Below are 26,524 nucleotides of genomic sequence, written 5' to 3' on the forward strand. Positions count from 1 at the left end.
CAAGTGAAACGTATGAGACAGTAAGTTGATGGATGTGGGCGTTACTCTGATCAGCTGTTTGGGCCGAGTTCCAACGTTTACTTCCTGCAGGTGTGCACAAGCTGCACCCGCTGTGCTTTAAACCTACTGAAGCAGAGTAAGGATAAACCAGCACAAACTGTTTGTGCGTCATCACCATCGTGTCTGTTAGCTAATCATCCACCTGCTGTAATCTGGTTTTTAGTTTGTTTTCTCCGTAGTTCAGTTTCAGTTGGTCTCCAGGTTAGCTTTACCGTTTATTTTAGTATTCCTCCATCTAAGATGTGGGTTTAGCTCGGACATGAAACCAATGCTTCACTGGGAGCTGCAGAGCTCAGAGAGGGAACTGCTGACGCAGCTGTGATGAGCTTCTCTTCTCAAACAAATGCATCTGATACAAACAGTGTATATTAAGAAAATCTTTATTAGAAGCGTCCAGTATGAAACCACAGATTAAAAACAAATTAACCTGAAGACAAAATGAGAACATTACAGCAGCTGGATTTCACAGGTTCAAACGTTTCAGTCGGTCTGTGCAAAAAAAGCTCAAACTCCCTTTTAAACGATTCTGCTCGAGCGGGAACGTCGCCTGCTTTTCCAGGAGACAGTAAACGCGTCGCTGTGGATCGGCGCCGTTTCCAGGACCGTTCATGTGCTGCATCAACATGGCAGCTCGTCCACGGGTCGCCCTGTGAGAACGCCTGAGCTCAGAGTACAGACGCTCGAGGGACCAATAAAAGACAAAACAGGAAAGCCAACAGGACGTCAAACAAAAACACAGAAATATTAACTATTGACAGAAATGACACACTGTTGTTTTTCCACAGGAAACACTGATCACTTCCAGATGGAAATGTCTGTGGCGAGTGGCGAGGGCAGGAGGCGAGTCTGAACCAGAGCTACGATGTCCTCTGCGCTGCCTCCACCCCGCTCGCGATTCTAATAGTTCGACTGTATGAGCGCGCTCAGACGTCGCCGGGCGTCCCGTGTACCCTGAAGCGGTACATGCAGGTGTACTCCTCGTGGCCCCAGTTAGATAAAACCTGGACCTCGATGATCTGAAAGGCTTCGCCGTTCTCCTCCTGACGGGACAAAACAGAGACAGGAAAAGGCAGCGACATCGCATGTTTGAGAACTTCAGGCAACAAACTCGTTTTCTGCCTCGAAGGAGAAAAAACTTTAAATTTGGATCAATAACTCTGCTCATCTCAGCAGCCGCTCTGCAAAACTAACCCCCAACCTGCCTGTGATCATTTGTTTGTGGTTTTTTCCATTGATGGGGCGAGTGTCCAGATTTAGATCTGTGAGGTCATATTTTGCAGTCATGTGAGCATGAGTCATGTGACAGTCTCGCCGTCTCGTTCGTGCAGTTTTAAAAACAAGAACAAATTTAAAGAGACAAAGTGAAGCAGCTGGTATCTGACAGGCTTCTGTCGCCCTCTGAGGCTGAGTGTTAACGACTGTGACAGACTGGCTCGCCAACATTAAGGAAGGCTAAAACCACAAGCCCCGCCCCACGACTCACTGAAACAGCAAATGTCTGGAGAGCGTCTCCATCCTGGTCGTAGGTGTAGGTGCCGAGCAGCTTGCCTCGCTCCCGGCTCTCGTTAGCCAGACCCTGAAAGAGCGTTCAGGTTACACAGAGACTACAGAGCAGCAGGTTTATGAACGCACGCCATCGCTCTCTTACGTAGACGGCGAAGTCTCGGGGGGCGCTGTGCAGCGTCCCGCTCGGGGCCAGGGCTTTGGGGATGTGCTCGAGGGTGAAGGCCGAGGGCAGGACCCTCATGGAGAGCCGGATCACCAGGAAGCCCGTGGAGCCTCTGAAGGCCCAGCAGTTCCCCGGGTGGACGTCGGGCTGCAGCAGAGAGCACAGATCAGGTGATTTCTGATTCATCAGTCTGAGCAAAAACATCTGGAGGAGCGCTGAGAGGAGGACAAAGTCCTATCACAGAGTCAAAGACGAGAAAGAGGAGGGGCTTCATATCGTAACCACATGACTGTACGGGTGAGTTACCTGGATCACAGCTCGGGGAGACTGAGATAAATAACAGAGCGGGACTCCAAACAGGCTGAGCAGCGCCGCCTTCGTCTTGTACGTCTCCGAGCAGCGAGTGCTCAGGATGCTGCCCCCTGCGGGACGAGCACAGAAGCCACACTGGGTAAACCATTACAGCAGGTTCATGACATCACAGACGTCGCTGTTGGATTCTGACCTCCAGACTCCAGAGCGTAGTCCGCCAGGCCGGTTCGATCCTCAGAAAACAGCCGCAGAGCGTCCTTCACCGCCGCACGGACATCCTGAGGACACGAGGGAGGCGTGAGTGGCGATTATTACAGCGTGAATAAGGTCATTACTCAGAAGGTTAGACAGGTTTATCAAACTCATCCTCAGGTGGTAAATTTAGGCCCGCCTCTGACCGCGCCTCCTCACCTCCTGGGTGACTGTGGCCCCGACGCCCTCAGCAGCATGCAGGACAGGCTCTCTGACCGTCTCCTCGCCGCGCCGCTGCTCCAGCTGCAGGCTGATGTTCTGTAGGATGCTGAGCTCCAGAGAGGCCAGCGCCGCCTGCAGGTCTGCCTCGCTCACATAGCGCTCAGAGAGCCACCGGAGGAGCGACTCTGGGAGGGCGGCGGCGTCTCCGCCCGCTGTTAGCTGGTTGCTGAAGAGCAGTGCCCGAACTTCCTCTCGCACCTGAGCAGAGACCTGCCCCAAAATCTACAGAAAAAGGACAGTCAGAACAGGAAACTGGTCCTTCACATTAAAAGCAACCATTCAGTGAGGCTTTTATTGTGAAGGAGACCGTTAAAATGAGTGTCTCACCGCCTGCTGGATTGTGGCGAGCTGTTGGCAGCTGTCCTGACATCTGGACAGAAGCTTGACGTCCCGCCTGACGTCCCCCAGAGCCGCCTCCAACCGAACCACCTCCGCTAGCAAGGCATCATGGGACTGCTGGTCAACACTGGAGGAGGAAAAAGACACGTCAGCCACGAAGGAGTCGCACCAGCATCAGCAGCTGCTTCTCTTTGGTCCAGATAAACCTACTGAAGAAGGTGATGATGACGAAGGTTACCTGACAGCAGCAGGAAGTGTGGTCGGCGAGGGCGAGAGGAGAGATCCAGCAGCTTCACGTCTCCACTGAACCTCCTGCAGTTTTAGTGAAGCAGTTTTATTTCTGAAGCTTTTACAGGTGAAACGCCAAGCTCGTCTCAGGTCATGTGACTCACCATCGTTTTGGCCACCAGTTTCTGCAGCTGCAGCTCGAGCTGATCCAGACGAGACGTCTGCGTCTGCTGCTGCAACAAATCCTGCCGGCGAACCTGCAAACACGAGACAGATGTTTCAGTAACGTGCAGTTCCTCCGGCGTCCAGCGGGGGCCCCGGTGAGTCCGTGTTAAACGTTCACAGCACGATACAGAAACTGTTCTGGTCTCTGGATAATGGCCTCCATCACATCTGCATTTTATAACCGTTTAAATTGTAGTAAGGGTTATAGTTTGTATCATTAGGGGCGTGGCCTATTTGACTGACAGGTGGATGGTGCTACTGCTGTGTGCTAGCTTCAGCTCAGCTAACTGCAGTGACGGTGCTGCAGATCCTCACCTCCTCCCTCTGCCACCTCTCCTCGTCCAGCTGTTTCCTGAGCTCGGACAGCTGCTGGTCCAGCAGAGCGCTCAGCGACGCCTCCACGCCGTCGCGCTGAGCAGACGAGAGCTGCTGCAGGCCGGTGTAGAGCCGGAGCAGCTCTCTGTGTCTCTGCTCCGCCCGCCGTCCTCCGGCCTCCACGCGCTCCCACAGCACCATCAGACTCTGCTCCAGACGAATGAGCCGCTCAGCATCTTCTGCCGCCGCCCCCACTTCCTGTAACAACCACATTCGTAAACTTCCAGGATGCATGTTAGTTTATCCTAACCTGTCGCCGGCCTCAGGCACGTGTTTTGTTGCAGTTTTTTTTCCCCCCCCATAAACATGCGTCACTCCAGGGCCGCCACAAACGATATTCTGATAGTCGACTAATCAGATCATCATCCACTGGACGTACAACTACAGCTTATTGCACCAGCAGCATCTGGTCTCATATAACTATCACTAGCTTACAGCTGTAAGTGTTTATTTTTAGTTAGCACATAACTTAAAGACAAGATGATAGTTTATTACATTTTAATGCAATGTGCAGATTGTTTCGGTGGAGTTTAATAAACTAACCGAGTAAATTCTGGAGCATATCACACTTCTGATAATCAGCTGTCTGCTTGATGTTTATTCAGCTGTGTAAAAACTTTAATCTCAGCCAAACTGATTTACTCAGGAACAAATAAAACACTGAAAAAAGCCAAACAATAACATTTTAAGTTATCTAAGTGACTCATATATCATGTTTAAACTGAGTAGTTAAAGACGGCGGTGGGTTTGAAAACGATTTGCCGGGAGTCCGGTGTTCTCACGGCTCTAGTGACCTAGCCCCCGGCTAGCTATCGAGCTAGTGGGTAACAGACGTCTCCGAAAACGTCGGAGCGCTTTTGAAAATATGCGGTGTCTTGATAAACTGAGCAGATATTTGAGGTTTACACAGCTACATTCTCCATGAAAATATGTTAAACGTTTATTTTGTGACCCAGAAAGAATAATAAGAGTAATATTAAAACTAACTAGCTGCCGCCATTGTTGGAAACTGAGCTGGGCTGCGCTATGAATTCTGGGATAGGTTGGGGCACGAAGTATACACCCGACCCATCCTTCAAATCTGGGGAAATGAAGGGCGCATTTTTCGGAGTCTTCGAATTTGGACCGTCTTCGTCGTGCCGCTGTAACGTAATCGGCCTACACATGCGGCCACAGGAGGATGCGGTTCCTGAATTCGGACACAGCTGCTTCTACTTGGTTTAACGGCAGCTGCCATCCCTGTTTCAGTCCGTTATTACACCCTTGAATCCTGCTACCTATTAATGAGTCTTTTGGGATCTTACAAAGCTTCAAACGTCGACTATTAAATTAGCCGTTGACGATTTTGATAGTCGACTAATCGCGGCAGCCCTGCGTAACTCCTGTAAATCAAAAAGCGACTGTGCTTTTCAGTGACATTATGGTAACGCCTGAGAAGATGAAGGTTGGTTGAGAGAGTGACGGCGCTCTACAGAAGCACAGCGCTGGTTTTTTCCCTTCGACTGCACAAACAAACCACCAAACGTAAACCTCATCTGCTGCCGGCTGAAAGCCTCGAGGTCATACCTCCTCTCCTGCTGCCGTTTCTGCTGGTGGAGGTTTGCTGTGAAGCAGCCCCGCCTCCTTTGACTCATCTACGTCGCCCTCTCCTGATTGGCTCTCAGAGGACAGGAAGCTGTTAGAGGACAGAGCGGGGATGTTGGAGACCGCTGGCCTCCACTCTGTGATGTTAACAGCTGGAAGCAGCAATTGTAAAACAGCTGGACCAAACCAGCGCAGACCTGAGGAGGGAGGAGTCCAGTTACATCACTTCCTGAAAGTCAGCTGTGACTGCTGTGTTCCTGTCTAATCCTGCTGTGAACGAGCATCAGACTCTGCAGGACTGCGTTTTAAATCCAACTGTGAGCCACACAGAAGCTTTTAGGAAACTGAGGAGAATCGTCCACGTTTGCTGTTAAACAGTGATTTAAGATCATTGAAGTCAATGAACTCACCGAACAGGAGAAACAGGAGAGAAAGAACCACCAGGAGGACAGGAAACCTGCAGAGACGTCAGCCATGGGTTAATCACCTTCCTTCCACTATTTAAGCTTAAATGTATTTGAGCGGTCGAACAGGTCTGATGAAGCAGATTTACTCCAGAATGAGAAAACCTAATGAATCAGCTCAAACTTGCCAGCTCAGCGGTGTGTTTGTGGTCATGTGACGCCACCGTGTGTCGAGCCACCTGAAGGCGTCGCCTGCTGTCCGACCTGCAGACACAGAACGATAAAGCCAATCAGAACACAGATTCAGATGGATGGGAGGGGCAAGGGAGGGATTTTATTCACCAACTATCACACACACACACACACACACACACACACACACACACACACACACACACACACACACACGACAGAGCAGCTAAGCAACAAACAGCTGGGGGTTGGGTCAGGGAGCAAAGACGCTACAAATCAAACGCACACATGGCGGTGTTAACCTGCAGAGCGTGCGGCGGTCCACGAAGCAGAACCAGCTTTCCTGCTCAGAGGCCCGAGGGCCCGAGCCGCTCTCTGAGCGAGGTCAAAGAGAACCGAAGCTGCAGGAGGAGAGGAGGAAGGTCAGTCAGCACGGCGGGAAGCGGCTGCAGACGCTCTCGGGCCACGCCCATTTTGGCCAAAGTCACTCTGGTTTTTAAGGCCTGACCAAACCAAACGCTCCGGTGAGCTCAGCCCTTAAAAACGGAACGTGTGGACGCGCCTGTGACCAGAGGTGGGCAGTAACGCGTTACTTGTAACACGTTACTCTAATCTGATTACTTTTTCAAGTAACGAGTAAAGGGATTACTATTGCAAACGGTAATTAGATTACCGTTACTTTCCCGTAGGAACGCTGCGTTACTGCGTTACTAAAACTGATTTTTTGCGAGAATGTCTCACGACAGTGACGTAAGCGAGTGTGACGTTCGTGACAACAGCTGTGTGCAGATCAACAATGGATCACATATCGAGTGCAGAGAGAGTATGAGCGTGCAGCGTTTAAAGCGTGGAAGTACTGACCTTACTTTGAGTTTGATTCCATAAAAAGTGACAAAAACATTAGTGTCCGCTGTGCGTGGGAAGAAAACTTCTTTTTACAGCGAAAAAACCCCTAAACTTCCAACAAGCACCGAGTAGCTACGACGTAATGGGAAACTCACAGAGAAACTCACGGATTCTTCCACTGACCGCGGCACACCTGCACCAGGGTAACCCTCCGCCTACCCCACTCCTGCTTTACAGGTGAAAATAGAGCAACAGGACCACTAGTCTTTGACTTTATTTATTTTCTGCTGTGTTTTACTTGCATCTATTTGAAAGACTGAGTGTAAACACACAAAATATTTTATTTTATGAGCTGGAATGTGCAGAAAATAGGTTTAAATGTTAAACTAATTTATTCAACTCAGAGAATGTTGCAGATAATTAAATTTTTGCTTGATGCATAAAGTTAAAAGATTAAAACTAATAAAACAAGTTTTAAAAAGAGACTTTTCCATTTGATTACATTTATATGATGGATTATGCAGAAAAAGTAGAATTGGGCTGAAAGATCTATCACTTTATCACCTCTTCAGGTTGTAAATCGTGTTTTTAAAAAGTTACTAAGTAACTAAGTAATTACTTTTGAAAATAAGTAATCAGTAATTAGTTACTGATTACTTTTTTCAAGTAACTTGACCAACACTGCCTGTGACTCAGCAGCACGTCCGCACAGCGCTGCGCTCGCACGCCGTTATTACCGGTTGCTTCCGTCACGGTTTCTTCAACGCAGATCGATTCAAACGTTATGTAACACGAACAAATCTGGAAAAATGTTGAGTTCGACTTTTACAGCAACGGAAATGACCGAGTCATTAATAAACGTAAACATCTGATATTAGAGTTCATGATTAGGGATGGGTATCGTTTAGGTTTTATCCGATACCGGTGCCAAACCGGTACTTTTGAAACAGTGCCGGTGCTCAAACCGGTGCTTAAAGAATGGAGAACACAAACTTTGTCCAAAAACCTCTCATGTTCAGCTGTTTTTTGTAAAAAGATAACAATGTTAGCCTTTTCTGCAGCTATGGGGCATATATGGTATCACTCTTGGCTGGAAGCAGTGCTTAAACAATGGAAAACACACAAACTTTGTCCAAAAACCTCTCATGTTTAGCTGTTTCCCACTTTTTCTTTGGTCTTTTTAGCCTTTTTGGCCAGGGTGAAGGGAGTATCTGCCATCAAACAAGAGGACAGCCGCATGTAGCTATGATGATGTTTGCTAGTTCACCTTACATGCATTAATGTAATAACGTGGTTAGCCTACTCAACGTAAATTACACACGAACAACATGAAGCTACTCACGCAGAGAAGAACGGCTGCTGCGGCATCATCATCCTCATCATTCCTGCTACACTGGCAGGGCTAGGGGCCAGGACTCTCCTCTTCGTGTTTTTGGGGGATGTTGCATAACAGGCAACCCACCCGCAGTAGATGCGCACGGTGTGAGGTCTTGCAGCAAGCTATCAAATACGGCGCATTTCTCGGCTTTTAAAAGAAACGCTATGCGTCGCCAGGTGTTTCATCAGATTCGAGGTGTTACCTCCTTTGACAGTATCACAGTATCAGCTTAAAGCACTTGTTGCTGCTGAGTTTGCATATTCTGCTGTGAAGTACAGCCAGACTTTGACCGCTTCACCTTGGGCATTTTTAATCTGTAGCTCTGCTCTAAAAGAACGCACGTACCTGGCCCCGCCTACTATCCTCGGAAACGTAAAATGATTGGCTAGAATCTAAAGTGTATCACAGCTCAGGAAAAAAAAGCACCGAAATAAAGCACCGAAATTTGCGCTGCTTTTCAGTCTGGTTACTACCGTTGATGGCACCAGACACCGGTACCCATCCCTATTCATGACGTTTTCAATGCAGAGAATTCAAGTTTAGTTCATCACAAAAACAAATGCTCACAATTTCCCTATAAAACACTTTGATTTAATTAGTCAAATGGCAGAGACGAGGAAAACAACAAATCAAATAATTAAAAGAATCATCAAGTGACACCCATCTTTTATATACAGTCTGTTAACATCACTAAGTTTTGAGCCAATCACCCTGCTGCTGAGTCCGATTGGTTGTCACGGCAACACAAAGTCAAATCTACTCGGGAGGGCGTTTACTCTGTTTACATAAGATTCAAATTTAAACCGTCACAGCTTCCTGTTCATGCTGGTGTGTGTGTGTGTGTGTGTGTGTGTGTGTGTGTGTGTGTGTGTGTGTGTGTGTGTGTGTGTGTGTGTGTGTGTGTGTGTGTCTTTGAAGTCACAGGATGTATAACGGGTCAGATAAATTGTTTTGAAGCATCTTTACGACTCGTATTTCCGCTGCGCGCTTACACAAGCTGCTCAGAGACACTCAAAGACAGAAGAGACTGACAGCGCTGCCGTTTGTATCACAGGCCAACACCATCTTTACGCTTTGTGGCCTCACGCTGCGACTGAACACATGCGACTCAGAGCGGATGTGAGTAAAAACGATCTGCACGGCCTGCAGCGCAGACTGCCGGAGCGGGTATTGAACCTGTGAAAAGAGCAGCGCTCCACGTGAACCCCAACAAACAGGAAACCAGGGAGGACCACGAGGACGAGGACGAAGAAGACGTGACCGCATCCATCGGCGAAGGCCGTCTGTCCTTACAGTCGTTACCTGTAGGTGTCAGCAGAGCGTTTAACCGACAGAAAACACAGGAGTCACAACAGGAAACATCTACACAGGAACCATGTGACCGCTGCTCCAAACAGGAAGCTCCGAGTTTGGCTGTGGAGCCTCGAGGTTTACGGAGAACACCTGAGCGTGCACACGGCGACCTCCGCATCAGGTGATCACTGTGAGCCTTCAGTCACGCCCCGACTGTTCACAACACGCTGCTGCAGCAAAGCCGCTCTGAGCCGGCGCCACGAACACAGTTTCAACATTAGTGTTAAAGCACCGCCCACTTCAGAGGCAGCGTTGGTGCAGCAGCGGAGTTTTCTGGTGAGACTCCACCTGCTGCCTGCACAGAGACAGCAACCAGCAGGTGGAGACGATGCATTTACAGACAGAGTCGGCTTGAAAGGAAATCTGCACCCTGCTGTGATTCGGTGCTTTATAAATAAAGTTCAATTCAATCTTTTCTGTATCCATGACTGCTGCCTGCACACGCTACACCCTCCATGCACATCATCACATACAAGTCCAACATGAAATACTGTGTGTGTGTGTGTGTGTGTGTGTGTGTGTGTGTGTGTCAGCATCATGAACGAGTGAACAGCAGGCTGATTAAACCCTCTGAGGTGTGTGTGCTGCTCACACAGAGATCCGTTGGGCTGTAGCTCCCTCTGGCTGGACTCCGTCAGGCTCATGGCTCCGCCGCGGCCGGGTCGAACTGAAACAGAGGAAACAGAGTCAGGACTCACCGAGAGCGGCAGATCACCACCGTCCACCTCCGAGCCGAGGCCTGAATGTTCGCTGCAAGCAGCCGGAGGGCAGATTTGCATTTTGCCAGGGAAACAGCCAAAGTGAAGAGGTGCAGCCCATTTGTTTATTTGGAAAGAAGCACAGCGACTGCAGGTCCAGAGATCCAGAGCGCGCTCTGGTCTCGTGAGGAGTCAGGGATGTTTAGCGAGGAGGCGTCAGGTGACTAAAAATAAATGGAAATAAACCCTTTGAGGTCTAATGACCACAGAAGAGACACGTGAGGGTGGAGCTCCTCCTCTGCGTTTAATGAAGCCCGCCTGTGCTTCTTCCTCCTGAAGATCCAAACATAAGGCCGTTGGCAGACATCTTTGATCTCGGGCTACTTTGGCAGATTCTCTTTTAAGAAGTTCTAAAAGGTGATCTTAGTCAACCCTCGGGGTCATGTAGGCGGAGCTAACGCAGTTAAGTGAAGGGTGAGAAAGGTCAAAGGTACTGAAGCTTGAAGGACAGAGTTCACACCACCTCCTCATAAGAGCACCACTTTAGGTAACGCAATGCTGCCTCTGCAGGCAAAGGTGGGTCATTCACAGGGAGCTGAGGGATTCTGGGAGTTCCTGCTAACCACTCAAACGGGCTCTTCTGATCACAGAGGCGATTTTGGGTGCTTTCATTGGACGGCGGCCTCGCTCAGGTGAAGCAGATGTGTTTTACACCAGTGTGTGAAGAAGAAAGGTGCACAGGTAAATTCCCCCACCTGCTGTAAACAGACAGTCAGTACCTCTGTGTCCATTATCGGGCTGTATGTTGACCTTTAACCCCCGACACACCTGCCAGGTGTGCGTCAGCGCAGACACGCAGCAGGCGGCGGCTCTCCTGATACGCAGCCAACATGAGTCGAGCCACAGCTGCAGCACATCTGGAAGAGCCAAACCACAACTAGTCAACGAGCAGCGCCTTCACCCCGACACCTGCGAGCGAGCTCGCCGCACACAAACACGCCAGCAGAGCCCCAGAACAGGAAGTGACGCTCAGCTGATTCCTAAATCCAGGAAACAAACCACAGCTTCATGAAAGTGGAAGCCTGCACGAGCCCCGCCCCCCAGCACCTGCCCAGGTGCCTCAGAGCAATCGGTCTCTGCTCGGGCTCGTTTCACCCCCAGCTGATAAGTGACCGTCAGCTGCTCCACCTGCTGAAGGTGAAGCAGAGCGAGGGGCAGGTCAAAGAAACTGCTCATCAGCCATCCAATCACAGCTTCACTGTCATTAAATGAGTAATTATAGTGAGAACTGTGACGTCTACAGAAAAGACTGAGGCTCAAAACCTTTAAATGGCAGATCATTCAGTGACACCATAATCAGAATTAAGCCTCAAATATCCGTCACTGCACGTGAAACCACGTCACACTGCAGAAACACACGTGCGTGGTCGTTTCTCGTCCCCCTCCAGGGTCACATGGTGGTGGGTAATGTTGTAGTTCACAGGCTGACCTGATGGTGGCAGCAAATCGTCTGCATATAAACGAACCCTCAACTTCATCAGTCTGATTTACATTCACCGCTTATGTTCATCACTAACCCACTAATCAGATCAAAGTCCTCAGCTACTCCAACCTCCTGGAAGGCGTCAGCAGCAGAGAGGAGCTGATGGAGGCTCTAAAGCGTTACGTTTGTGCAGAACCAGAACCAAACTGGACACACTGGTAGCAGCAGACGGCGCCCTGTCCTGATAAAGCATGTGCTGCAGAGAGCAGTGACTGTGGTAAACCTGTGCTGGCTGTGTGGTTTCATCTGTAACAACACTGATCAGAGTGTGACAGGAACAGAAACTCAGCAGGTGTTGCTTCGTCTTAATTCTGGAGATTTGAAATGTTTCAGGAATGACGGGAAAAGATTTTTACTACAGATCGATTTGTTTTTGTTACTCTGAATACGAGAATGTTTTTGCTGTCGTATTATAATCTCGTTACAGACAAAAAAAAGGAAAAAGTCTGATGTGGTCATTTCCACAGTAAAGACCGTCACGTGCGTCTGCCTCACCCGTCCTCCTCCTGCGGCTTCTGTCTCTGTAGTAAATGGTAGAAGGTTCTGGTCCCTCGGACTCTGAGGCTCGCGGCACCATTAGTGTTGAGGAGGTGTCTGTGGTGTATTTGGAGGAAGCGGAGCCGGCCTCCTTCTCACCCAGCGGCGGCTCAGATTTCAGAGCGCTGCAGTCTTTACAGAAAACCCTGCTGGCCTGGCCCGGGTGTTTGCTGCAGAGGGTGTCTAGACCAATCAGAGTGCTGTTCAGTGCGACGCTGCTCTGCTCCGCGATGATGGTGCTTTCTGCAGACAGACACAAGGACATGATGAAACTGACTCATCGTGTCCCCTTATCAAAGCCTTTACGAGTCAGGCGCAGGCGGGCGGGGGCGCAGGCGGGCGGGGGCGCAGGCGGGCGGGGGCGCAGGCTCACCTTTGGAATCCGAGTCGTGGTCCAAACCTGAGGAGGAAGATCAAGGTTAAACTAGAGTCGGTCCGGTCAACAAGGCGAGCCTTGTGCTCACAGATGCTCCAAACTCAACATAGCAGGCTAACGAGTCCAGAACTGAACCCAGATCATTTCCTTCGACTGAAAACATCAGACCAAAGTAATCAAAGTAAGAATATTGAATCTGTGGATCTGATGACCTGTGCTGTTGCCATGGAAAAGCACTACACAAAGCGCTCTGTAAACAGAGATCATTATAAATCTATGAGCAGGCTTCGTACCCCAGAACGCGTCGACCTGCGTTTGCTCCTGGATGGAGGACTCGTTCTGCAGGGAGGAGAGCAGGGAGGCGTCGGACGCCACGCTGTGGAGGCTGCTGTTGTGGAGTGCCATGACGGTAGGTTTATGCGGCGCATCGAGGAGCGACTCGGAGCAGGAGACCGAATGCTGCTGGGAGCGACGGGACCTCAGCGACCTGCAGAAGGAGGCAGGAGGTGAAGGAGGAGCAGACCTGAACAGAACGCACCTTCAGCAGACGTCCACACTGACCTGCTGTTCCTCCAGTCGCCTCCTCCCGCACTAAAGGAAGCGCTGCCACGAGGAAGACTGCGGTCCAGCAGGCCTTCATCGAGCCGCAGGCTGCGTCTCGACATGACCCTCGCCCGAAGGAAGGAGGTGACCTGCAGCTCCTTCTCAGAGTCCGACGACGAGTAGGTGGAGCTGAGGAGACAGGCGTGGAAGATGAGGGAGCAGGAACAGGAAGAGGCGTGTTCCTTCATGGAAACAAAGTCTGAAAATGTTGCCAATTTAAGCAACCTGATCAAATAAAGCTGAAAACCATTTTAACAGAATATAGTAAGAAACATATTTACATCATGGATAAAAGAATTAGATGCAAAGTAAGCTTTTAAAATGTACAAGGACATAATGAGAAAACACTGAAACTTGACAGGAGGAACGTTTTTCCTTTAAATATGAAAAAACTGTTAAAACATAAAGAGGAAAGAATCTGATTAAAAGTCTACAATTAAAAAACAAATTATACAGACTGTTTGTTTACATCGGTGATGATGTATGAATCTGATCAATAGACCACACACACACACACACACACACACACGACCACACACGACCACACACACACACGACCACACACACACACACACGACCACACACACACACACACACACACACGACCACACACACACACACACACACACACACACACACACAGAAAACTGTGCAACACTTCCCAAATATGATTCTAACAGGTTTCTCCAGCAGGTTTTAATTTTATAATAAGAGTCTCACTAAGTCAGCCATAAAATGCAGATTAATAAAACGTTAAAGTTCCCAGCATGTACGGAGGAATCTTATTAGTATTCCGAGCCGCATTTCCTGTGATATGAAGGCAGATCGATGGAGGTCTGGGGTCGTGTTAACCAGACGAACGGCGAGCTGCAGATACTCGTTTCCTTCATTAAACTCTGGATTAAAAGCAGCTTCAGCTTAATGATTAAACTCGAGTGTCCTGAAACACTTAAGCTGCAGACACGCTGCAGCAACGCAGCAGGAACACACAAACAGCTTCTTCCTGAAATACTGAAGACACACACACACACACACACACACACACACACACACACACACACACACACACACACACACACCCCAAATCCCTGCAACCTTATCAGACACCTGACCTACATACAACAGCGCAGAGAAAGAAGCCGAGCATACACACAGGTCAGTCCAGCCCCAGCTCTGCAGGTCCTCGTCACTCATGGTGGCCGGCAGAGCCGCCAACAACGCTGCCACAAACACACAAATCACACCAACTCTAACACACACACAGATCCAGCCAGCAGCTGAAGTTCACCTTTAACCTGCTTACACTTCCTGTCTGTGGGTCAGTCAGCTGCTCTCACACACACTTCTATCTCTGTGAGGACACTGATATTTTTATTGAATAAATAAAGTCAGATATTTCCCGCCACATGTTCGCACGCTCGGGTGTTTACAGGTGTTCAGCCTGCTGTTCCTCTTCCCCCCAAATAACCAGGATGTTACTTCAAAACTAAGAAAGAAATTCTTTATGTGGTCAAACTGGGTGCTGGAGTCCAGAAGTCAGCCAATCAGAAGAGAGTGGGTTTAGAAAGGGGGACATTTCACCGTAGAGCCCCACCCACCTACCACTCAAACCTTCTGTTTGAGAGGAGCAGCCAATTAGAAGAAAGCTGTCTCAAAACAAATGAGGAGCTGCACAGAGAGCGAGGACGAGACAAAGGAGGATCATCCATTATCTCCAGCTGCCACCTCAGACTCAGTTACCCAGCAGCCCTCACCTTCAGGTAAACGCCGACTTCCTGCTGAGCTGTCAGGTGGCGCTGCAATGCTCCCCCTTCACCTGCTGAGAGCGCCCTCACCTGAGAGGCTGATGGGAAAATAAGATCGCGTGTTTTAGGTGATTATCAACTGCACAGCGGGGTGAAACACGTAAACACACAACCCAACATTTTTATTCTTGTGTCTTTATTGTTCCTTCCATCACCATCGTTACTCTACTTACATATAATCGCCCTTCTACACCCGCGTGCGCGTGTCCGCTCTGTTTGTTTGCAATTGAGTCCACGTGTGCAGTCTTTTAACTGCAAGCTGTCAGCTTCCAACCAATCCGCGGTCAGCTCACGTAAATGATGTTGTGCGTAGCCAGTAAAATCCCACAGTGGGCGGACCCCCGCGAAAAACGAACCGTGGCTCTGCTAACGTCAGCGTTAGCGCTCACAGAAAATAACAGTAGAAAAAGAAAAGTTAATCAGGACGGTACAGAGAGGAAAAACGCTGTGCTCACCCGCAGCGGGGGGCAGATAGGGAGAGACGTCGGCCACTAGCTGTTAGCAGCTAGCGAGCGACAGATAGAGCTGGCGGAGACAGTTAAATGGTGTTCCCGTTAAGAACCTGCCGGTTAGCAGCGTAGCGATGAAAGCAGACTCCGTGAGCTCCTCTCAGGGGATCACATTCACACTAACAACAGACAGGAGACTTAACACTAGCCGTTTACAGTGGGGGCATTTTATAGCGCCAGCAGTGATTTACGCCCCCCTGTGGCCGGAGGTGCGACACGCTCTATGAAAAAGATTATATTGATTTGAGATGGTTCACTCCGAGTTCAACGTATAGAGACTATTCATTAAAATATTGTTTTATTGCAGTGAGTGAACGTTTGAAAACAGAAAAAACAAATTTTCCAAAGAACATCACATTAACAGATGATTTCGCCTGTTATCATTTGTTAACGGAACTACTTTAAAATAACTTTGAGGATATTCAACTTTTTTCAGAAACATCCGAGTTCGACCCTGTACCTGCTGTCACATTCACGGTGTTAAAGTGGTGGCGGGAACGTGAAACATGGCCTGAATCTCAGCTAACGAGGTCAGTCCGTGCTGGAGTAATCTGAGTACTCCCTGCGTCTGCTCCGACCGTTTTGGGGGGGGGGGGTTGCCTCTTGGCCGCGTGGACTTTAACTGGCGGGGATTTCCTTATATGGTCACGGGAGCGGGCTCCGCCTCCTCCTCCTCGCGCTTGGACTCGGGAAGTTTTCCAGCTCCGTGTGCAGGAGCGGGACTCGGACCAGGATGTCTCCCAAGAAATGCATCTTCGGCTGCGAGGGGAAGCTGAACCTGTTCGCGCTGCCCAAAGAGGAGCGGATCCGGCAGCAGTGGATCCAGTACCTGTTCTCAGACCAGCGGCCGCCCAAAGCCACCGTGTACGTCTGCTCGCGCCACTTCTCCGAGGACTCGTTCGTCAACAAAGCCCAGTATGACGCCGGCTTCTCGGCCAGGCTGTTGTTGAAGGACGGGGCGCTGCCGTTCATCCACGGGGACGTAGAGGAGTCCAAAGCGGCGGCGGTGAGTTTCAGTGTAGCCCGGGGATCTCCGCGGCGAGTAGCTGCCGAGTCCCGGATCACCGGGAAACGGACGGTAGAAACGGTTTAAATCCACCGGCGGGATCAAAAAACAACAAAAATGGCTAACCGGGCTAACGGTCTCAGTTAACGTGTAAAAAAATAAATAAAAAAAAATAAAAAAATAAAAACCGAATTTATCAGAAAAACACTGAAAAAGCCTGAAAATAACGACATAAACGGCTAAACCGTGACCGTCTGTGGAGGTTCAAACATGCCAAAAACTAATAATAAGAATAAGACCGTTACTCCGTAAATAAGGTTGTATTGTTAAACAGTCGTTAAAAACCAATAATTATTATTATTATGCTATGATTGTATTGGCCATATTTGTCAATACTCTGATAACTGGTGTAAACCAAACCTATAAGTGTCATTACATCCTTTCATAAAAGCGACACCTTATAAGTGTCAGTAAATCAGCGCTAGCTTAGCTGTACTTTTTTCTTTTTAAAAACCAGAATTAATTTTAAAAATACTCCCAACTTCTGATCTGATCAGCAGTTAGTATATGGAGCACCAAAACGGCCAAAATAAGCGAAATGACTCAATGTTTTTTCCAAAAACCTTTTAATTATTTTAGTATTTAGAGTTGGTAAGTAAGTAAAAGTTTATTTATATAGCACTTTTCACAGACATGTCACCAACTGCTTCGCAAGAAAGGTAACAAAACGTAGTGCAGTGATGGTATCATAATATTGTGCACAGTCATTGCTGGACATCAGTACAGTGCTGTTAGAGCCTGACCGATACTTTCACTGTATCGATAATTTGGCTGTTTATCGATATAGCACTATCAGCATTTATGACAAAGTCACACCTGCAGGGTGAGGCGTTCTGAGCATTCGTCTGTCAGCTGCTTCAGAAACACCTCGGTTGGGTCTGAGTGACATCATCAGGCACGAATATCTCCTCAACCTGCTGAACACGGACGTGGTAAAGAAGAGCAGCTAAAGCTGTTCTGAGCCTCGGTATGAGCAGTGAAAGGATCGGAGAAGAGGAAAAATGATGGATGAGCAAAAGGTGGATGTCCTGCTCTCTGTTGATGTTTTAAACATGCTGGGGAATGATGGAAGTCCTCGCTATTTGTTTGAAATGAATCTGCTGCACCTGCTTTTGTTTGCAGAGGTTAAACCTGTCAGGTGAAGGTGAGCGTGCAGCGGCTCGCCTGCTGTCCGTTACCTGTACCTGTGCCCCGCAGAGCTCCTGGGACCTCCTGCAGTCTGGGGGAAAGTCTCAATTTTAATACGTTGGAATCATGTCAACAGTTACACATTTGAAATCTGCGATGAAGCCGATTAATGTAAAAATAAACGGTTGAAAATAATGATAATATTAATATTTTTTTGTTTACATTACTTTAATGTATTCTGCTTCTGCTTGAGGGAAACAACAACATTCTAATTATAAAAAACAGAAACATTAACTGAGCTGTTTTAAAGATTTTCAGCTCCTCGTGGCGCCTCCTCTGAACCGTTAGCCACAAAGTTCATAAATGTGGGCGACAGCCAAAACCGTTTAATGCACCGTCATCAACATGGCCGACGTGGACCAGTGTCTCTGATCTTTCCGCTTTGAGTCCTTTATATTTTTAAAATTAAAGTCTACAGTTTTAATCGAATATTCCATGAATAATTATGGAGTCGTTTACTTATTTTGGCACCTTGGGTCCTCCGTAGTGCATTACATATCATTTGGCGCAGGGCTGCCCAGTCCTCAAGAGCTACTATCCTGCAGCTTTTAGATGCATCCCTACTCCAACACAGCTGAATCAAATGGTTTGATTACCTCTTCAGCATGCCATCGTGTTTGGCAAAGGCCTGATAACAAGCCATTCATTTGATTCGGGTGTGTGGGAACAAGGATGCATCTAAAAGCTGCAGGACGGTAGCTCTCGAGGACCGGGATTGGGCACCCCTGATTTGGCCTCTCTCCTGTGAGCAGAGTCCGGTGCTGCTGCCCCTCACTCGCTTCAGAAACACCGCCTGTCAGACCGACCCTGAACCCAAGGTCTCCGTGGCGACGCAGTTCTGTCACTACATGGTGTCGGTGGGCACGCAGACGTCCTACTCCCCATCTACGAGGTGCGCCGCCACTCAGCTGTCCTACAACACGCTGAAGCAGCACGTGAGAAGCAAAGGTGGGTATGAGTGCCACACACTGTAAGTAAAAGATGGCCACATACTAACTGCTGGCCCCTGCTGGTTGGTGGAGGAACTGCAGGTTTTGGACTGTGATGAAGAGGAAGCTTTGTTCAGTTTTAAAGAGTGTAAAACGTGTTTTGTGCGTTTCAGCCACACAGGCCTCGGTTTTACACTGTAACGTGGGAACGGTGACCACCCAATCAGAGACGGGGATTCAGCCGGGTGTCAGACCAGCGAAGAGACCACGTCTGGAAATGATGGAAGAAGAGGAGGGGGAGGAGCCAGAGGAGGAAACAGAGCTCCCCGAAGCATCCGACCAGTACGACCCCATCTGCGAGCCGTATGAGCCGGACGAGTCTTCGAGCGAGCCGCCCGACAGTCGGTAAGGTGCCGGCGCCTCCTGCAGGTTCCTGTCTGTCTGTGCAGCAAACGTCTGACCTGCTGTTCTCCACCCACACAGCGAGGCGGAGGCCACGCCCTCCCACTACAACGACCCCAAATACATCGTGTTTGAGAGCTGTCTCAGAGACCTCTTCCTCACCTGTCCCGTGTGCGGGTTGAGCTGCGAGGTGCGGCGGCGGCGGATGGGCACCTTCGTCTCCTTCAGCCAGCTGTGCCCCAGCTGTGACTACAGCAGGAAGTGGGAGAGCCAGCCAGTGGCGGGAAGCACGCCGCTAGGAAACCTGCAGATGTCTGCGGCCATTTATTTCACCGGAGGCTCATTCAGTCACGTGGAGAAGGTAACCTTGACCTTTGACCCGAGCACACGTGACGGTAAAACTCTGACGTCACTGTCCGAGTGTGCGCACGTGCAGACGTCCTCCATGACGGCGCGTGTCTGCTGTGCGTCACCTGCAGGTGTGCAGAGCCATGAACCTCCAGGTGTTCCAGTCCGACACCTTCAGGAGGCACGCCCGCATGTTCCTCGAGCCCGCCATCAACCACAAGTGGAAGCGGGACCAGCAGGTGCTGATGGAGCGCCTGAGGGGCGAGGGCAGCGTGGCGGTGGGAGGGCGGATGAGGGCGGACCTGCTGGGTGAGCAAACGCCATCATTAGTGTCTTGTTTTTGTCACCTTGTGGTTACTTTGGCCTGATGATGTCATTTCCTCTGACAGGACACTGCGGGAAGCTGGGCAGCTACACCCTGATGCACCTGAGCAGCAGCAGCGTCATCGACATCCAGCTCATTCAGGTAACGCTCGCTCTGTGCCAACAGGAAGTAAGAGCTGATCACGTGACTGTTTATGGTTATCCTCTCAGAGCGCCGGGGTCAGCGGCAGCTCGCACGTGGAGACGGAGGCTCTGCGGCGAGGCCTCGATCTCCTCCAGGTCAACCGCCTGAGCGTGGACCACATCGTGACCGACCGCCACGCGCGCGTGCAGAAATACCTGAGGAAGCGAAACGTCCGCCATTACTATAACATCCAGCACTTGGAGAAGGGTCGGTACGGCGTGGTCACGTGACGATAAGCCGTCAGACACACGCTAACATGTTTTTCTCCGCAGGTTTGTCCAGGAAGCTGAAGAAGCTGGCGAAGAGTAAAGAGTGCCTGCTGGTGCGGCGGTGGCTGCCCAGCATCAGGAACCACGTCTACTGGAGCGCCACGACCTCCACGTCCGCGCCTGAGAAGGTGGCGAAGTGGAAATCCCTCGTGAACCACATCCAGAACGTCCACACGCACGACGACCCGCTGTTCCCGACGTGCGCGCATCCTAACCGCGTGTCCATGGATCCCAGCAAGTGGTTCCAGCCAGGTGAGTGTCAGCCAATCAGAGCCAGTCACACCTGTGCATGTGGACCTCACCTGCTCGGGGCGAAGATGGCCTCTGCCTCAGGTGGAGAGTCTGGGCTTTAAAGGCGCCCACGAATAAAATGTATGATTATTAAACTGTCCAGTCATTGGCTGACAGGTGAAGCCGCTCACCTGGCTAACCAGCCTGTGACATCACAGCGGCGGTGTCCACAATAACGCGGCAGTCAGACTCTGATGTAGCGTGACTCATCTCAGCTCCAGAGACGCAGAGAGAAGACGAATAAATTAACCCTCTGTAAACAGTGACCTTTGACCTCTCGCACGTAATGATGTCATAAACCTCTGGTCAAGTCATGTGACTGCTGGCCTTTCAAATGTGTCCAGCAGGGTGTGACGTCCACTCTCAGCGCTCAGATGAGTCATCCCTGCTGACATCACAGAGAGGACGCCCCTGACATAGTCAGCTTAGACACAAGCTCCACCCACTCGCTGTTAAGAGCCTCGGCTGAGGGGGAGGGGCGTTAAAAGGGCAATTAACAAACAGTTTTATTATTTGATTTATTGTGATGGGCGTGGCTTAACTCTTTGCTGCTTTGCTATTGGCTGACTGTTTACCTGTGGGTGTGTCTGTGCTCACCTGTGTGGCTGCAGATTCGGTGGCTCTGCACAAGCTGAAGAAGCTCCTGCTCAACAAGCGGATTCTCGCCGATGTCGGGAAACTGAGTCACGACCACCAGGCGTCCACGCTGGAACGCTTCCACTGGCTTGTGCGCCGCTTCGCGCCGAAGAACGTCGCTTTCCCGTTCGTCGGCGTGCTCTGCAGGTAAACGCTGCTGCTTCAGCTCTGATGTCACAGCTTCAAACACCTGTGTGACAGTGGATCTTGTTTCCAGGCTGTACCTGGCCGCCATGCATTTCAACGAGGACGCAGAGAGACACAAAGACAGGAGTTCAGAGGTCACCGCCGAGCCTCAGCAGAGCGAGCCCAAACCCAGTGAGTACAGCTCACACACACACACAGAGGAGAGGCTGAACTCTCCAACTTTATTGACACCAGTGTGGTTTACAGTGACCTCCATGTCTTCCAGAATATGTGAGCGAGCTGATGAAGCTCCTGTTTGAAGACGTTTTTAAGGAGCCTTCGACCTACGTGGACGAACTCAAACGGATCCCCGTCCCCGACGACCTGAGGCCCGTCTGAGGACACGGAGCAGGAAGGAGGAAACTGCTCTAACGTATCCACGCCGACTGTTACTGAGGGAACCGCCTTCACCACGGCATGAGTCCACTGAAGAACATTTAAATACATGTTTGTGTTTTCTCTGGTCACGCTGTTATTTATCTGTAAATAAAGCACTTCTTATTTACCTGGTCTCTGCTCGTCTGTGTGGGAACGCGCTGGAACAGAGTGGGACAGGAAGTGGCAGCAAGTTTGATTCAGCTTTTTTTCTTCTAATCAGGTTTTGGCTGCAAAATGTTTTTAACATTTAAAGTATCTGCAGCGACGCTTTCAGTGCGGAAGTCATCCAAACCTACCTTTCAAAATAAAATACAATCTTTTTTAAAGACTAATAATATAAATATAATAGCTATTATTGTTATTATTTATTTAAAACACAACATTATAAGAATAAATAATTATTTCATTATAATGTTGTGTTTTGTAAAATATGTAGAACCTTAAACCAAAATTAAATTATATTATGATCATAGAATCATTTTATTTTTCTCTGATTTTCGTTCAAGTTTTTTTGTACTTTTTATTAATTTCCATGTAAATTGATTCAGTTTTATTTATTTTAACTGAATATATTTGAATTTGATTTTAAAGCGTTTTTCTTCGGATTGTTAAAAACAAGTTTACGGAAGTAGATGGGGTGAATCATCTCGCGTCGTCATCAAAGATTGGGGGGGGAAAAAAAGGAAAACATCCGGAGTGAACCGGATGTAGAAGGATCCCGGTCACGTCGAGCACCGTACGCACGTGTGTCGGTGCTGTTTGAGGACTCAGGTTTGAGTTTTGTGTTTTTTCGGTGAAATGTTGAAACGTTTGAAAGTGTTGGAGAGCCTTTGAGGCTTTTTGGATTTGACGCGTATTTCCGGTCACAGCGAGTTAATCTGTGACCCGATAAAAGCGCCGCGTGTTAGTGCGGGCGGAATAAGTCTAAACTCTCTGTGAGCTGCATGTAATCTGGATCGTTGACCGAAAAGAGTGCTCAGAAAGCGAGGTAACGTATAAGTCTCGAGTTATTGTACATGCAGAATTTCATTCAGAAAACGGCAGATTTAACGTTTCCGCTCATGTCAGGACGCGCCCACCCATGTAAACGTTTCATTAAAATCTGTATTTTAACAGAAGGCGATCTGGCTTTAAAGTCGGCTGTGATCGAGTTTGTCAGTAAACAACTTAAATATGATTTTCTGGCTTTTAAATAAATAATTCCGGAGTTTTTGTGGCTTTGATGTTAAAGAGTTAAATGGTGTAGAAACTTTGTTACTAACGCGCAGCTGCAGAGGAACCACGTTTCCCTGATTATTAACGGGCTCATCTGTCCCTTAAAAATACTTTAGATTTAAGATTTTTTGTTTAAAAGACAATGTAGCCCTGTGTAAAAGTGAGCTTAACTTTCACTTCTTCAGTCACTCTGAAATTCGTGAGGAAAAAAGTTATTATTCAGTTGTTTGGTTTTAATAGTTGTCTTTGCATAGCTGCTGTTCAATATGCTATTTCTGCTAATCACGTGTACCGTAATATTGATCCAACATGTAAATTTCAAACCTGCTGTTTCTGTGTTTGTGTGTGACCCTTTTTCATCTGCTGTGTAATTTACATTCCAAACTCCCTTTAAAAATCTGCAGATTTAAGGTTTCCCCCTTTAAGACAAACACGGAGAAAAAGGAGGTGATGTTGATTATTTTTTATTAAAGATTCATGTAACTGTTTTCCTGCTGTTTAAATAAAGTTTTGTGCAGAGGCCTCAGACTGACATCAGAATTTGGCTGTTTTTGTGTCTGTCAGATTCATCGTACATCATGACGTCGTTAGCTCACCAGCTGAAGAGGCTGGCGCTGCCTCAGAGCGATGCCAACCTGTTGACCCGCAGTGAGGTCGCCTCGCTCCTCTTTGACCCCAAAGAGGCAGCGTCCATGGACAGGAGCACCTTCTACGCCCTCGGTGAGTCCCGCCCTCCTCTTCCTCTTCTCCTGCTCCAGCCCGTTTCCTCCCTGACCTTCATCCTGTCTGTCCTCTTCCTCGTGCAGGATGCACCGGGCTGGAGGAGCTACTGGGAATCGAGCCGGCATTCCTGGAGTTTCAGAGCACCCTGTTCAGTCCCGCCTCGACGACCCTGGAGCGCAGCATTCAATCCAAGGAGGTCAACAAGAAGCTGGATGCCGGCATCTCGCTCTTCCTCACCCGCCTCTGCCCATACTTCCTTCTCAAACCGGCTCACAAGTGCATCGAGTGGCTCGTTCACCGGTAAGCCACTGAGGCGTCGCAGCTCAGTTATACAGAAAATGACACTTTGTGTTTGAACAGTGACTCATTAGATAAATGAAAAACAAACCAAAGTCCATTCAGAAAACTTCTGATTTAAGATTTCACTGGAGCAAACAGTCCTTCAGGAAACGGCAGCTTTAAGGCGCTGACGCCTCATTAACACATTTATGGCAATGCTGACGATTATTTTTCGTATTTAATTAGTCAAACAGATGTTTAACTAGATGAACCTTAAATGTGCACAGAAGCTCTCCTTCACACTCTGTTTCCTGTTTTATACTCGCGTGATGACTCCGTGTTTTCCCGTGTTCAGCTTCCACATCCAGCTGTACAATGCCGACAGCCTGCTCGCCTGCGCGCTGCCGTATCACGACACCAACGTGTTCGTCAGAGTCCTGCAGCTCCTGAAGATCAGCGACGCCACGAGTCGCTGGAACTGGCTGCGCGGCCTGCAGGTGGGTGACTCGCCTGAGCTGGAGCGCCTGTGAGGTCCGTCTGCTGATCAGAGTGACGTGAAATCGTTTTGTTTGTCGTTGTTTGTTCAGAAACCCGGCGTGCCGTTATCCAGAGGAACTCTCATCGCTCACTGCTACACTGACCTGAGCTTCATGGACTTCATCTGCAGCCTGGTGACCCGGTCCATCGAGGTGACCTCCCTGACCCCTCCTGTTACCTGTCGACGTCGCGGCGAGGCTCTCGGGACGCCTGCACAGTTACCTGCATTCACTGCTCTCCTTCTCCTCTGCAGGCGTATTCCGGACATTCGGGAAGTTGCTCCCAGCTCAGAGTCATCTTCTCTTTTTACGCCTGCACCATCGTCCCCGCCCTGGACGCCGTGGACAGAGTGTCCAACACCATCATCTCCAAGCTGCTGCCATACGTGCAGACGGTAACGTGCGCCATTATTCACATGACCCCGACCCGACAGGTGACGTGAGATTTAACCTCGCACATGTCGTTGCCTCCTCAGGGTCTGAAGTCGTCGCTTGCGGACTATAAAGCCGCCACCTACATGATCGTGTGCCAGCTGGCGGTGAAGGTGGTGATGGAGGCGAGCCTGGTGGACAGCCTCGCCGTGCACATCAGCAAGTCTCTGATCAAAGAGCCCGTCCTCGCCAAGGAGGGCGTGGGCTGCCTCATCGTGCTGCTGCAGAACCAGAAGGAGGGCGCCGTGGGGCCCAGGTAGGACAGACGCCGCCTGGTCGTGATGTTTCGGGCACGCTCTGTCCAGGCGTGACGTCCTCTCACCTGTCTGTTCCTTCTCGTGTGCTCAGAGCCGCCGGCCGTCTCTGCTCGATGGCGGCGCTGGTGCCGACGCTGCAGGTCATGGCGGCGGTTCACGACGTCAGCCCTCTGCTCCGCTACCTGCTGCCTCACCTGGTCCAAAGCGTGTTCATCAGCAGCTCAGGTGAGGCCTGCTGCATGTACGTCTAATGCTTTACAGCGCCGCAGGTGGAGTTGACCTGAGTTTGTGTCACAGGTGAGACGGACCGGCTCGCAGTGCTGGAGTCCATCCTGGAGTCCGTCCTGCTGACCAAAGACCTGGACCACACCGCGGCCCGGTAAGCCTCCTCTCAGCCGACCACGCAGCCAATCACGCGACATGTCTTCTCACTGCTGCCGTGTTTGTCCCGTAGGTTGCTGCTGGACGAGTATCTGAGTCAGAGCGAGCGCTCACCTGTAGAGCTGTCGGCCCTCGACCAGCGCCTGCTGCCTCTGGTGCGCCTGTTCGAGTCCAAGTACGTACGAGTAAATATATAGTTCCTGGTTCAGCACAGGTGTCGCAGAACCGTGTTCAGGTAAACGAGTCTGCACGCAAACAGCAGTGAAAACATGGCCGCCGGCCGCAGCTGTTCTGGGATACAGAGGGCGGAGCCGCGTTTAAGTTTTCTCCTCCATCAGGTACTGTGCAGCTCTGGACGGCGTCCTCGCAGGTCATGTGACCGACATCGGCAGCACGGCGCAGAAACGGCTCTTCCACCGGTTTCTGTCTTTGTCGCTGAGCAGCGGGAAACATCAGGTGAGCTACAAAACGGCGTTGCTCAGGTGAACTGTGGCGTCTTCGTCTCTCTGAGCTCACGGTCTTCCTTCTGCGTCGGCAGATTTTAGGCGACTCGGACACGTCGCTGCTGCTCAGCCTGAAACACCCTCAGCCGTCGGTCAGAGTCTCGGCCGTGGAGCGCCTGAAGGACCTTATCGCCGCTGGACAGGTAGACTTCCTGTTTAATCCTCTGTGTCTTTCATTCAGGTGAACTTTGACCTCTGAGGCAGGTGATTGTGTAGCTTTGGGGCGCCTCAGGGCTCTGCTCCGGGTCCTGAGCGGGCTGACATTTTTAACCACACATATTAAGGGTCGTGTTTCCTCTGAGCAGCAGCAGAGTCTGGATGACGACTTCCTGAAAGACGCCGTCACGGAGCGTTTGAAGGACGAATCGCCGGAGGTCGTAGCCGCCGCTCTCCAAGTCCTGGAGGTCAGTGAGACGATGGTTAACGGGTCTGATGGCGTTCTGCTTGATGGCGTTGTGGTTAATGGCGGTTTTCGTTGTGTTTCAGG

At 49.8% G+C, this 26,524-nt stretch overlaps 3 protein-coding genes across 13 annotated transcripts in view; 2 read left to right on the forward strand and 1 right to left on the reverse strand.

The window, feature by feature from the left end:
- Positions 1–422: 422 nt before the first annotated feature.
- Positions 423–16,223, reverse strand: LOC146569215 (SUN domain-containing protein 1-like). 10 transcript variants are annotated; one of them, XM_085285589.1, is made up of 23 exons: positions 15,971–16,223; positions 14,951–15,039; positions 13,155–13,325; positions 12,887–13,080; positions 12,591–12,617; positions 12,176–12,460; positions 10,917–11,054; positions 10,032–10,106; positions 9,263–9,388; positions 6,165–6,263; positions 5,859–5,934; positions 5,677–5,723; positions 5,249–5,463; positions 3,623–3,880; positions 3,247–3,339; positions 3,093–3,166; positions 2,843–2,981; positions 2,453–2,737; positions 2,235–2,319; positions 2,036–2,151; positions 1,709–1,876; positions 1,544–1,636; positions 423–1,100 (listed from the first exon to the last, which is right to left on the reverse strand). In XM_085285589.1, the coding sequence occupies exons 3-23, from the start codon at positions 13,256–13,258 to the stop codon at positions 984–986; spliced, it is 2,814 nt and encodes a 937-aa protein (XP_085141715.1). In that variant the 5' UTR covers positions 13,259–13,325; positions 14,951–15,039; positions 15,971–16,223; the 3' UTR covers positions 423–983. The 10 variants fall into 10 exon arrangements, with proteins under 10 accessions (XP_085141715.1, XP_085141717.1, XP_085141716.1 ...); XM_085285591.1 differs by lacking the exon at positions 15,971–16,223 and adding an exon at positions 15,457–15,964; XM_085285590.1 differs by lacking the exon at positions 15,971–16,223 and adding an exon at positions 15,175–15,450.
- A 20-nt stretch (positions 16,224–16,243) lies between these two features.
- On the forward strand, positions 16,244–21,838 carry LOC146569216 (uncharacterized). Of its 2 annotated transcripts, XM_085285599.1 has the most exons (11): positions 16,244–16,516; positions 18,517–18,712; positions 18,867–19,098; positions 19,177–19,456; positions 19,575–19,752; positions 19,833–19,909; positions 19,978–20,158; positions 20,224–20,472; positions 21,123–21,294; positions 21,365–21,465; positions 21,560–21,838. In XM_085285599.1, exons 1-11 carry the CDS (start codon positions 16,244–16,246, stop codon positions 21,670–21,672), a joined length of 2,052 nt encoding a protein of 683 aa, XP_085141725.1. In that variant the 3' UTR covers positions 21,673–21,838. The 2 variants fall into 2 exon arrangements, with proteins under 2 accessions (XP_085141725.1, XP_085141726.1); XM_085285600.1 differs by lacking the exons at positions 21,365–21,465; positions 21,560–21,838 and having other exon boundaries at positions 21,123–21,298.
- Positions 21,839–22,368: 530 nt separating this feature from the next.
- Positions 22,369–26,524, forward strand: part of heatr1 (HEAT repeat containing 1) — an 18,337-nt gene continuing 14,181 nt past the window's right edge. The window contains exons 1-15 of the mRNA XM_085285601.1: positions 22,369–22,482; positions 23,331–23,373; positions 23,491–23,646; positions 23,733–23,949; positions 24,284–24,425; positions 24,516–24,617; positions 24,719–24,859; positions 24,941–25,152; positions 25,245–25,378; positions 25,451–25,532; positions 25,608–25,709; positions 25,873–25,990; positions 26,073–26,180; positions 26,343–26,441; position 26,524. The exon at position 26,524 is cut by the window's right edge and continues 88 nt beyond it. Coding sequence (XP_085141727.1) covers positions 23,505–23,646; positions 23,733–23,949; positions 24,284–24,425; positions 24,516–24,617; positions 24,719–24,859; positions 24,941–25,152; positions 25,245–25,378; positions 25,451–25,532; positions 25,608–25,709; positions 25,873–25,990; positions 26,073–26,180; positions 26,343–26,441; position 26,524 — 1,600 coding nt within the window. The 5' untranslated portion in view covers positions 22,369–22,482; positions 23,331–23,373; positions 23,491–23,504. The remainder of the gene's footprint in view (positions 22,483–23,330; positions 23,374–23,490; positions 23,647–23,732; positions 23,950–24,283; positions 24,426–24,515; positions 24,618–24,718; positions 24,860–24,940; positions 25,153–25,244; positions 25,379–25,450; positions 25,533–25,607; positions 25,710–25,872; positions 25,991–26,072; positions 26,181–26,342; positions 26,442–26,523) is intronic.

This window comes from Mchenga conophoros, linkage group LG8, assembly GCF_057382185.1.
Source record: "Mchenga conophoros isolate Kocher_MC1m ecotype Shallow Benthic linkage group LG8, M_conophoros_male_GT1.1, whole genome shotgun sequence".
Lineage (NCBI taxonomy): Eukaryota > Metazoa > Chordata > Actinopteri > Cichliformes > Cichlidae > Mchenga > Mchenga conophoros.

Bases quoted from the DNA above. Each gene is read 5' to 3' on its own strand.
- LOC146569216 (XM_085285599.1), top strand. From the start codon at position 16,244: ATGTCTCCCAAGAAATGCATCTTCGGCTGCGAGGGGAAGCTGAACCTG. The intron at 19,457-19,574 runs GTAACCTTGACC...CGTCACCTGCAG, and splicing joins CATTCAGTCACGTGGAGAAG to GTGTGCAGAGCCATGAACCT. The intron at 21,466-21,559 runs GTGAGTACAGCT...CATGTCTTCCAG, and splicing joins GCAGAGCGAGCCCAAACCCA to AATATGTGAGCGAGCTGATG.
- LOC146569215 (XM_085285587.1), bottom strand. From the start codon at position 14,390: ATGAGTGACGAGGACCTGCAGAGCTGGGGCTGGACTGACCT. The intron at 5,935-6,164 runs GTTAACACCGCC...CTGTGTCTGCAG, and splicing joins GACCGCCGCACGCTCTGCAG to GTCGGACAGCAGGCGACGCC. The intron at 3,881-5,248 runs GTATGACCTCGA...TGGTTGTTACAG, and splicing joins AAACGGCAGCAGGAGAGGAG to GAAGTGGGGGCGGCGGCAGA.